Source organism: Drosophila hydei, unplaced genomic scaffold (genome assembly GCF_003285905.1).
Source record: "Drosophila hydei strain 15085-1641.00,03,60 unplaced genomic scaffold, DhydRS2 tig00000290-arrow-arrow-pilon, whole genome shotgun sequence".
NCBI classification, from domain to species: Eukaryota; Metazoa; Arthropoda; class Insecta; order Diptera; family Drosophilidae; genus Drosophila; species Drosophila hydei.
Genome location: NW_022045704.1, coordinates 275,322 through 287,450, shown reverse-complemented (window position 1 = coordinate 287,450; position 12,129 = coordinate 275,322). Strand labels below are relative to the sequence as shown.

General features: G+C 33.2%; 2 protein-coding genes and 2 non-coding genes across 4 annotated transcripts; 2 read left to right on the top strand and 2 right to left on the bottom strand.

Annotated features, from left to right (window-relative positions):
* Positions 1–254: 254 nt before the first annotated feature.
* Trnal-uag lies at positions 255–334 on the bottom strand. The gene has a single exon. It is a non-coding gene; the product is annotated as a tRNA-Leu (tRNA).
* Positions 335–795: 461 nt separating this feature from the next.
* On the bottom strand, positions 796–875 carry Trnal-uag. Its single transcript has one exon. It is a non-coding gene; the product is annotated as a tRNA-Leu (tRNA).
* A 5,351-nt stretch (positions 876–6,226) lies between these two features.
* Positions 6,227–7,033, top strand: LOC111603276. The gene is made up of 2 exons (XM_023320788.2): positions 6,227–6,365; positions 6,432–7,033. The coding sequence occupies exons 1-2, from the start codon at positions 6,270–6,272 to the stop codon at positions 6,963–6,965; spliced, it is 630 nt and encodes a 209-aa protein (XP_023176556.2). The 5' UTR covers positions 6,227–6,269; the 3' UTR covers positions 6,966–7,033.
* Positions 7,034–7,647: 614 nt separating this feature from the next.
* On the top strand, positions 7,648–9,139 carry LOC111603269. The gene is made up of 6 exons (XM_023320781.2): positions 7,648–7,903; positions 8,346–8,453; positions 8,510–8,569; positions 8,632–8,664; positions 8,749–8,835; positions 8,894–9,139. Exons 1-6 carry the CDS (start codon positions 7,670–7,672, stop codon positions 8,912–8,914), a joined length of 543 nt encoding a protein of 180 aa, XP_023176549.2. The 5' UTR covers positions 7,648–7,669; the 3' UTR covers positions 8,915–9,139.
* The last annotated feature ends 2,990 nt before the right edge of the window (positions 9,140–12,129 follow it).

Genomic DNA, 12,129 nt, shown 5'->3' with positions numbered 1-12,129 from the left:
TTAATTTCCTGTCGCTTTTCCTTTCATTTTATTCCCAAATTGGACCGACCACGACGGGTTACTAACAAGATCAACGTGTTACCGTAGAAAGGGTTCACATAGAGTTAACTAAGCGCACGCGGGAAATGTCAACGCCAGATAAACGTCTGTGCCGGAAAATGGGCGTGGGGATGCTCTAATTAAGCGCGAAATATTCCTACTGCTAATGCAAAGCAGCTTGCAACCACCCGAAAAAAAATAAAAAGATTTCCACTTGACAGCGGTGGGATTCGAACCCACGCCCTTTCGGACTGGTGCCTAAAACCAGCGCCTTAGACCGCTCGGCCACGCTGCCATATGATGTGCGCGTGATTTCAAGCACACAACTTTCACACAACATATTCTGTAATGAAAATGTTCTATTCGAAACCAAACATTATCTTTACTATATGTACTTTTGTACAAAAGCTTTATCCACATGTAAATCTAATGATAAACTAACTACCCGATTTGTATAAATCTATTATGGCCAAAATTTATGTTCTAGAATTTTAATTAGCATTAACAATCAAAACCTGATATTTAAATTTCTTTCAAGCATTTACGAGAATCTATTCAAAGTCGGTTATATACAATACAAAAAATAAGAGAATGCTTCCACAAAGCATATATACTGGCTTGCACATTCTCTCATACACATTCATATATATATATATATATTCAGTTTAATAAAAATAAAAAAATTGTCTACATACATAAATAATACGTTGGAAATATATTAAAATTAGAAATATAATAAAAAAAATTAAACCTTTGTGACAGCGGTGGGATTCGAACCCACGCCCTTTCGGACTGGTGCCTAAAACCAGCGCCTTAGACCGCTCGGCCACGCTGCCTTGTTTCGGACTGTGTCAAATATTCAACTTGAATGCGCAGCACAACTCAGTCGTCTGATATTAAAATGTTGGTCTAGTTTCGGGGATGATTTGCACGAGTGTTGCCGAAGTACATTTGTAAAAAGTAGTAGACAACCAAATGTAGTAGTATGAACTGTCACTTGCTGCTGTTGAGCAGCAGCAAAATAAATGTGATATTAGATACAATTCTGATTCCTTTGTGAAGTGAATTGAATAATAAATTGAATAATGCTTTCGTTTAATAATAAATACATTTAAAATGTAAAATTAAAATTATAAAATGATAGATAAATACGCTTTTTACGATAATTATATTTATTAAATAAAGTTTTTTATTTAAAATTATATATTGTACCTATTTGGTATATATAAAATATATTTGATAACTATAGAAACATTTGGAAAAAACAGCATATAAGATTTTATGAAAGCTGAGAACCAAAAATTTCCTATCACTAAATTATGAGCAAGTTAGTTAAGTAATAGTAGCCAAGAACTATAAAAAATAGTAACCGAGTAATAACAATGTCAAAAACACTTTTTATGACTCAGCATTCGCATCACAGCGATTCTAATTCATTGACAAACGCATTTGATTTTGCGATAATGAGCCGGGCATAAGGTCGCTGTAGTCCGGACACTTTGAGATACAGATGCAAACGTTTAGCTACCTTCTGTCACCCGACGCCCTTTGAGGTCGGCAATTTCTGGCCGCACACCCCGTTGTTTTGTTGTTATTTTACGATTTGTGCATTTCGCAAATTCGCAAGCAAAATAAAAAACGAAAACGAAAACGAGAACGAAAAAAAAGGTTTCCCTTAATATATTTTATAGCATTTTTATGACGATATAGTTTACTATTTTGCTTCTATTTCTTCTTCTTCTGTTGGATTTACGAGCGTTTTATAACTTGTTTACATTAGGCAAGTGAGTAACGGTAACCCTGGGAAGCATTTTATGCAAAAATCTATTAAAACGCTGGCGAGCTGCATAAAAATCACAATAAATGTGTCTTAAACGGTTCATAACACCGCCACCACAGGGATTACGCCAGTGCGACTTGACTTTGCCCCACTCCACTTAACATTGCTGCGCCTCCAATTGGGTTTGCAGTTTGAGCCAAGCGTTGCCAATGGCCCGTGAAAATTGTAGCTGCAAAAATGTCACATGAAGACTTCTGCGGCTCAGTTCAGCTGACAAAATGATAGCTCTCACATCAGCTTTAATTGTGTTCACAATATATTCGATGCAGCCTGCCGAACAGACGAAAATTGTGAATAACATCGAAAGGACAATGAGCCGGATGGCGCACAATATGGAATTTCCGCCAAATAATATTAAACCTGAACTATCCAATACTATCGGAGAATACTTTGTAAGTATTCAGCTCAGCCCTTTACATAATATTGTTTTGCTAATTTGTAATTTTAGGTCGATTTTAGCTCGTACATCAAGAACATAACGAAGAAATATTTACAAGAGATCCATGTGATAAGTGGACAGAATTATTCAATATTTTTTGAGCTTTCACGAGCGAAGACAAAACTAAAGTAACCTCATAAATTCAATAAATTACTAACTAAAAAATAAGAATTAATTAAAGAAATTTTATAATAAAATGCAAAAATATATATCTTAAAAAATGAAATAAAAAATAAATTAAAAAATCAATTAACAACCAAATATATATAACAATTATAATATTATAATAAAGTACAAAATATAAAAAAAAAATTTATGAATGTAAGATAAATCAATAATTTTAAAAAAATTAAGGTAGACATAATTACAAAAAAAACCTATAAAAATTAAATATAAAAAAATATAAAAATGAACATTTTAAAATTCAAATAAAAATAAATATATAACATATATAAATTACTATAAAAAAGACAAAAATATAAAAATAAATATAAAAATTATAAATATTTTAATAAATGTGAATAAACCATCAGTTATCAATGCAATTCAAATATATTTAACAAAATTTTAAAATAAAATAATATACAAAAAAAAAACAATTTGAAAATAAAAAATGAATAAACAATTTTAAAAATCAATTGTAGACCGAAGTACTTAACTTAATTAAAAGTATAACGAATGAAAATTTACCGGAAAAAAGAGAATTTGCTAAGCTTACTAAAAAATTGAATAACATTTTGTTAAAAAAAGTGGAAGACTATTTTAGTAAACACAGAATGTTTAAGCTGATGTACATAGTTCTCCTAATGGAGCTGATTTTTATTACAGATGCACGCAAACTCGACAGCAGCAGCTTACAGGAATTTATTAACACAGTCGTATGTTTTCTTTGATACTTAACTATAATTGCAATTTTTATGAAATAAAGAATTTTTCTTCATTCCTAAATTAGAGAGCGTTTAATGATTTAATGAAGACAACAACCACCGAAAAAAGTACAGCATTTACTATCAAACCTCAAGATAATGTCATCATTAATTTAAAATACTATACACCAGAATCAGGCCGAAAGTTCAAGCATGGTAAAGTGACACAAAGAACATCGAAAAGCAAAACAAGAAAACAACCAGAATACTATTTGAATTTTCAGTTTAACGGCTATAAGAACCCAAAGCCAGAAAATGTGACAGAACATATTCGAAGGAAAACTATCAAAAATCTGTATAATCGATTTCCACTTAAGGCCGAAGATGTGAGGCATTAACAAAGCAACCACTTTATGTGTTAATAAACGTTTTATAAATGAAACCAGCTCTGAAAAATAATAAAAGATATATTAAAAAAAATTTAATTTTAAATCATATTTACTAAGTCTAAGTCCTTAGTACCTGAGCCCATTTACAATGTGTTAAATGATGTCTTATGGCTTTAGTCAACACATATCACATTTATTTATATCACATATCAGAGTAACACTAATTTTTTATATTTTCCCAAAATCTATTTATATGTTCTTGAATATCTATTTTGTCATCTTCAAAGTAAGCCTCAGCACTTCAAAACATCCTGTTCAGTTCCTCCCTCGCTGCCGTCTTTAGCTCCCTAATTGCATCAAGTTGCCCAAGTATGATCGAGTCCATAAACTGAATATATTTATGCTCAGCAAACGAACGGCCAGAAGAACATGACTATATGCAAGCAACTCGTCGTCTTGATCACGAATATATATACTTATATATACACGCCTCCTTCTGCCTGTTACATTCATTTTCACAAATCCATTATACCCTTTTTCTATGTGGTCAGGGTATAAGAAAAATGATTCACTTGCTGCTAGAAAAATTTAAGTTTTTTAAAGTTCAACATAAAAATGCTTATCAATAAGCCACGAAAGCAATAGTAAACTGGACTTAAGTGCACGATTATACATTTCAACTGAAATCAACCATTTGGAAACACATCAACAAACTTATCTTTGAATATGTGACTACAATAAATTTGGTACTTTGGGTACAGTTGATGCTAAAATTATATACATTTTTATTTCTATTTTCAATTCGATATTTAATATAGAAAACTCTGATTGAAGTAAAACAAATAAATCTACTTTTTTAAATCTACTTGTTTTTGCTTCCCATATTGTATAGTTGATATTGTTGATAATTTGTGTTTCTTAAGTGACTAACATTGACATTTCCTAAAATAAACAAGCATATAGTATATTACCAGACGTAGATGTTGTCTATATTGAAGTGAAGACAGACGTTATCGGTAAATAAATTCATAAAATCGATCGATAATTTATCATGCCACTGTCACTTGCCACTGTGATTTGCTGTTCATTGCATTCATATAAATAACAGGCAGGTGACACTGAATCATTAGTCAGAAAGCCTAACTAAAAGTAGTAACATGAAGTTCATAGTCTTTGCATTGTTGGCCATAGGCCTGGTTAGCCAGCAGGTCCTGGCACGAAGCCCATTTGTCAAAGATATCCATAATGCAGCCGACAGCATCGCTAACTCAGCAGACGATATGGCGCACAGCATCGCTAACTCGGCTTCCAACGCCGGTCATAACATCGCTAACTCGGCAGTTAATGGAGCCGATGACATTGCCTCCGCAGGTGTTAACTTTGGCAAAGATGTCGCAGACGATGCGCATCACATTGCTCACTTTTTCTGAGGAGCACTCAAATTGGTGGAGCTGAAGGAAGCAAAAATTGTTGGAATTTATTAACAAACATAAATATATAAAATTTTAATAAATCTCTTGCAAAGCAATTTATGAGAAACACTGTTTATGCCTTGTCTACCCCCTTATACCCGGTATAGGTAAATGTGAGCAGCTCTTGATCATTTAAATTGGGTTCTATGTGAGCTAATTTTCTTTACAAGCAAAGCTACAGCTGTTACAGATTATTAAAAAATGTACTATATTCTGTAAATTAAAAATTATCATATATTTTGATTGGCTACCTCTTCTCTTTAGAGACTTGCAGTAGACTTATAGATTTTAGTTTGAACAAGTTTCTCGCATGGCACATACAATTAGTCTTTAGATTATCAATGGCTTTCCAGATTTCTCAAAATCGATAAATATCGATTAATATTTGTTATGTGTGTCATTATTCGTGAATTGTAGCTAGAAGAACATATTTGTATGTGTATTGCATTTATTATTGGTTAATGCAATTTTTAATTGAAGTTTGAAAAGGTAAATTCAGTTAACTGATTGACCTTAAGCTTAAAATAAAGTTGCTATAATTTCTGCATTGAACATATAGTTTAAAATAGCCAAACATAATAAAAGACTAAGTCAATAATAATAATCAATTAAGAATCGATTGGTATTTCAAACTATGCCAAGTCTCAAAAATGTTAAGAATCATAGACACCCAGCTTTATATGATTTTGTATAGTATCTAGAGGCCCATATTTCTGTTAATTCTGCTTGAACATATATAAATTTTGCTTACAAACATATTATAAATAAGCAGGAAAAACTCTTAAATGATAATCAAGATTGTATCTTCGAAAATACATTCCAATAGAATTACTTATCAGATAATTAATGTCCAAAAATATCCCAAAGCAAATTAGCCAATTATAAATTGAAAAGAAGAAAAGTATGAATTAAAATTTGATCGCCGATAATTTTGTTTATTTTATGAAAAAATGACAACAAATTGTGTTAGTGGGAATTTTTTTGAATGAAAAGACAATACGTCTTGCTCTAGATAAAGGCCAGGCCACATTAACAAACGTTAACACACCGAAAATTCCCTAGATAATGATCGGTAGCCATAGTCTGGCGATAAGCATATCGCAATTTATCGAATTTCGCTTGCCCATAAATACGACCTGTAGTTCGCAAATATCGTTAGTTATAATTATAATTTCTTGGGTATAACATATATAAAGATATCTTATAGGAAGTCTCTCTCTCTCTATGAAGTCAATCATTATCGTTGCCTTGTCGCTGGCTCTGTTGGGTCTGCAGGATGTGAGCGCCAGAAGCATATTCGACGATCTTGGCCAAGAGTTTGTAGGTGTTACATGCATAAAGAACAGCCCAAAGTAAGTCGTAATTGTCAACTGTCTTCATTTCCAGGGCAATTTTGGTAACGCCATTGGCAAGGAAGCCTCAGCGTTTGGCAATGCCATAGGCCAAGCAGCCTCCCAGTTCGGCAACAATGTGGGCCAAGCTGCTAATAATCTGGGCAATGCTGTGAGCAACAGTCAGCTGGGACAGGACGCCTCCAACTTGGGCAACTCAATTGGCAAGGCGGCCTCCAACTTTGGCCATGATGTGGGCCAAGACGCTGGCGATTTGGGCCATATCATTGCATCGAATGCATCCAATATGGCTCATGATATTGCCTCAGGCGCATCCAATTTCGGCCATGACGTGGCAACTGGTGCATCCGATTTCGGCCATGACGTGGCATCTGGTGCGTCCAGTCTTGCGCACGACATCGCCAATAGCTTTGATTCCGCTAAGAACACTGCTTCCAATGCAGCCAACAATGTTGCTTCCGGTGCTTCCAATGCAGCCAACAATGTTGCTTCCGATGCTTCCAATGCTGCCAATAACTTTGGCAACGCAGCTTCCCATTTTGCCTTCAATGGGGCTAATTTGCTATAAAAAGCTGCCAAAACAATTTGTAATCAATAAATGATATAAAATTATTTTAATTAAAACTTTTATTTTGTGTGCCTGAAAATATTTTAAAATTTTGTAATTTTATTTATGTTTTATATTATATAACTTATTTAAACGGCGGCCATTTAGTTGAGCCATTTAAAGTCTGAGGCACCTGAATTTACTCGTATCTAATAATTGTGATTCATTTTAATGCTCTGTTCGCTAGCTTCAGTAGAGTATATTGGTTTTTGCTGTGGAAAGAATTCAAATTTGACATATATTTAATGTATTTATCAGATTTGCAGATCTAAAATGATGCATAGCATTTTGGATACTTCCAATCAATAGTTTAGGGCTTATAGTTATACAACTGATAAGCCCACAATCCACACAACACTTCTACGACTACTTTAAGCTCTTTCACGCATTACACACCCTGCCTACTTGTTTTATCAAAATAGTTAATATGAAGAAAAGCCCCAAAACTTAACATTCATCGCAGTCCGATTACAACTTCAGACATCAATCAGCGCGTACCGCCAATTTCGTATATGAATTATTAGCCATTTGAGTGTAAGTATGTCGACTTACAACAATTTTTACTACGTCTCAGCAACTTAGACAGATAAGATGCCTAGTTGATGGGTATATAAATCATGCTGCTCAAATCAAAGCAGTTAACAACTAAAATCCAAACAAGCAATATGCAAGTCAAAATTGTTGCCCTCTTGGCCGTGGTGTTGGTGGCACAACAAGTCGACGCTGGCACCATTAACTTCGGTGATCTAATGGGCGATGTCTCTAAGGTGGCCGTGGCTGGCGAGAAAGTGATTCATCAGCTGGAGAATCAGTTGAGCGCGCAGTCAGATGTGGAATATGTAAAGCCCGAGACCTTAAATTTGCTAAGTGATATGGCCAATGGATTGGGCGATCTGGCTGTACGTATGAACTCTATAATCTTGAAGAGAGCTTTTAATTTTGATTATTTATTTTATATATATGTTATAATTGATACGTTATAAATTTTTATTTGTATTCTATATCAAAGACATGTTCGTTAGATCAGCTATCTTTCTAAATACCAACTCCCTAAATTGAAGTTTGCCGCTTCAAAGCAATAAGCCAAAGAAAAGATTTTTTCTATAGTTCCCAGCATACCATAAAATATTATAATATCGCAATCAATCAAATATTATTGGATTGTATTTACTGTAATACAATATATATATATCCAATTACATCCAATTACCAACACATCTTCATCTTGTCGTAATCCATTATAATTTTTATATATATATTAATACAAAATGTTGTCCAAGATTATATCGAATTCAATTTTCTAAAATGTTCATATATTTGCGCCATATATTTCTACTCTAGAATGCCCTGACCAACTTACGAGCTCAGCGTGATTATGTTCAGCCGGAGCCAAGGAATCTTATTGGCAGTCTTATGGGTGATATGGGCAATGCGTTCGGTCATTTGGCTGTAAGTTGAAAAGAAATTCAAATTGACTAGCTATAACACCAATACTCCATCAATAGAACACGATTACCAGCCTCAGTGTGGAGATTCAGGCAATGCCCAAGACGCGCAGCGTTTCAGTAAGCATCAACATGAGCTTAACTTAAGTTATTTTAGCTAACTTGATTTTTATTTAACTCAGTCCTCTGGTGCTTCGATAATTGGTGAGCTTGGCGTAAGTACTTACCACGTGCCCAACATTAATAAACAAATCCATTTTTTTCCACTTTTCATTTATTTTATTATTCATTATTTATAGGGTCTGAGCGCTCAGGCCATCGCATCTGCTGCTCATGCTGCAGCACCCTACGTGAAGCAACTGAACAATGCTCTCGGGGATCTTGCTGTGAGTTCCACATATCCACTTCATTTGGAACTGAACTAATTACTTTGAACCATTACAGAACTCCCTAACCCATCTATAAATTGAAGAACATGGAACAGAACGCTTTTGTATTCTGTATCTTTATACTCGCATGCACATAATCAATCAATTTGTAACTTTAATTAAGAGAATCCTGAACTTTCTGAACTTTACACACAATCTGTAAAAAGCCATTGTCTGGCATTTGATATTTTGAAATCTAAGAACTGTAGTCAAGGCCAATTTCCAAAGGCCTTTGCTTCAATAAAATCTATTTTTGCTCTGACTGATCTGAGTGGAACATGGGCAGGCTGCAAATGCGTTAACCTAGAATTCCAATTCTGTTTCCCAATAGTATTAGAAGATCAAATTACCTGAGAATCACCAATGCATACACTGAGCTAAGACAAGTTGATACAATTTTTAATAATAAAAATTAAATTGGAGTATTGAAGTCGGAGTCAACCGACTGCCGAATACCCGTTAAAAGCTTAAAAGCAGAGAAATAATTCACGACTTACTCCGATTTGCCCAATGACTATTTTAGTCACTTTAACTAACAAATAAATTGTTGAAAGCTTACACAATAATTTCTTTAAAAACATAAAAATAAAAATAATTAAATCGCGATCAGGAATATAAAATAAAAGACAGACCTGTAATAAAGCAGTTATAGCCTCTGCCAGGCCAACGAAATAATCTTTTGTCTGATCTTCGCTTCTCTATATAATTTTATTTATTTCTTACTTTGCCTACAGCGCCGTTTATAGGGCTTTGCCGCAGTCGCAGATGCTCGTGCTGCGGAAATTGGGTCATCTCAAGGGGTGAGTCGTTATAGAGACGATCGGATCGGAAGACAGCGCCGAGGGGAAAGCTACTCATAAACGTTGCATGGCACATTCATAAAAATACTTTAATGTGTGTGTGACTGGCTTTTGTCGGTTGTTGTAGGTGTTATTAAGTCAGTTTATTGAGCGGCAAATTTCGTTTGTTTTGGCAACAGGAAAATTGGATATTTACGTCCAGCCAACCAATATGCATAGGCGCACGATGTTCCCAAAGAGTCGTGCACGCCGCCGACTGTAATTATGAACAATTTTTACAAGCATTTTGTTAATTAATTTTGGCAGCTCAAAGCAGTAGAGAAGAAGAAAAATATGAAAACCCTTTTGTATGCACGCCCACACAAGCCAGCGTCGCATATTTATGAACTATTTCAAATATATATAATTTGATATCAATTAAAATTCAGCAGCCATAGCAGCTACTAGGCACGACTCCACACACTCCCACACACACACAGTGCGTGCGACCAAGAAATTATAACAACATTTAATTTTTTAGACATAATAAAAAAGCATTATTAAATGCTGACAAAACAAGAAAAAATAATAATTAATTGTCACATCGTGTTGAAGGCACATTTATTGCAGTTTCAGCTCTGAATTCCATAAACCCGTTTCGTGGGTGCCATTAAATGATCAAATTAAGTACATTTTACAGATTGAGTCGGTCAACTATTCGCGAGGGCACACATTGCACACAGTCGGATGCAGCTGACTGCATGATACCCTAGCTACTTAGAAGTAGCTAAGCTTATTTCAAATAATATTATTTTTGACAGTAGCAACAGCAATCCATCTCCCAAAACTGGTTTTACTTAGGCACAATTTGCCACTTTTCCACGCCCTTTTTTATCAATCTGTCAGAAAGTTCTATGAGAACTCATATCTATGAGATCATATCAAAAGGACTTCGTATACACATACATAATTTTTAGTCAATTTTTAAGTAATTCCTTTTCATTTGGAGGTTCTGTCTGTAAACTGATAAATCTTTTATTGATAAATCTTATAAATCTTATAGGTTTTCCTGAGTGCTTTCAATGCTCATATATATTTTTTAATTATTATACTAATTATATATAATTTTACTATATTATTATATCATATATATAACATTTTGATATTTAAAGGTTTTGGTAAAATTTAATTTAGAAGTATCGAAAATATCTTAGAAGGGTTTACATAAAATTATATTTGCTTATTTATTTCACATTTCTATCCATACAGCTAGACATTGCACAAAACCAATATACTCCAATCAGGTTGCAAGCGAGCATTAAAACAGTGGCAAACGGTGCTGGGAACCGGTTCGCGAACGTTTCTATGTTAGTGGTCAAGGTCTAAGGAGCAGCAGACACTCGGACAGTGGACAATAAAAAGTAAAAAAAACAGAGAACAGACAACAGAATGCAGTCAAAGCGGAATAAACAATAACAATGAACAGAGCAGCAGAAGCAATTCAAAAATAAATGCGAAAAATTGGAGTCAAAACGAGAGCGTCCAGAATTGCATAAACAACGAAGTTGTATATATGTACATAAATGTATATAGCTTAAATATATGCATAATATATATATATATATATATATATATATATATATATATATATATAAATATATATACCAGCCGTATTAGCGCTGTTCTAAAAATAGAATTGGAGCATTATCAGGGTGACTCTGTGCAGCTACTACTAAAAGCTTTTTATTAAGCTTAAGCTAACTGAACAGTTAATAAATTTATTTATTTGATTTTGTACTGATATAATTTTATTTTTATATATTTGAAAAAATTCTTTATTTTCTAAATATTTTGTAAAATTTTCAATTCTAAATTATGAAGAAGATATATATACATATATATATATATATATTTATTTATTTATATATAATTATTATATATATTTCGATTACCAAAATTCCAATAAGTTATCAAAGTTATCAAAGAAACCACAGAATATTTATTAAAGTCCTTCTCACGTTGGCTGATAAAACCGAACTTTATTCATGCTACTTGAGCTATAAGAACTAAATACAAGTTAGTTAGGATATATGTATATTCATATATATATATATATGCGAAATGCTGTATTTATATTTATATTTAGAAAATATATTTAGAAAATATAAAAAAATTTCAATTTATGACTGCAAATTTTACATAAATTGGGCATACAAATTTATATAATTTTTATTTTTTTTTTAATACCAAGAAATAACCAATTTAAAATCGCCAGTAAATAAAAATAATTGGAAAAGTATTTAATATACAAATAAAGTCGTTTGCTTAGGCTCATCTGTTTGAATTATATATTTTATATTTACTGAAGCACCCTAATGATGGCATGCAACACGGTTGCAGTGCAGCCATACATAAGTTTGTTTGAGGGACAATCGCGAGTGTGTTTGTGTGCCACAAAGGGTTGCCAAACCAC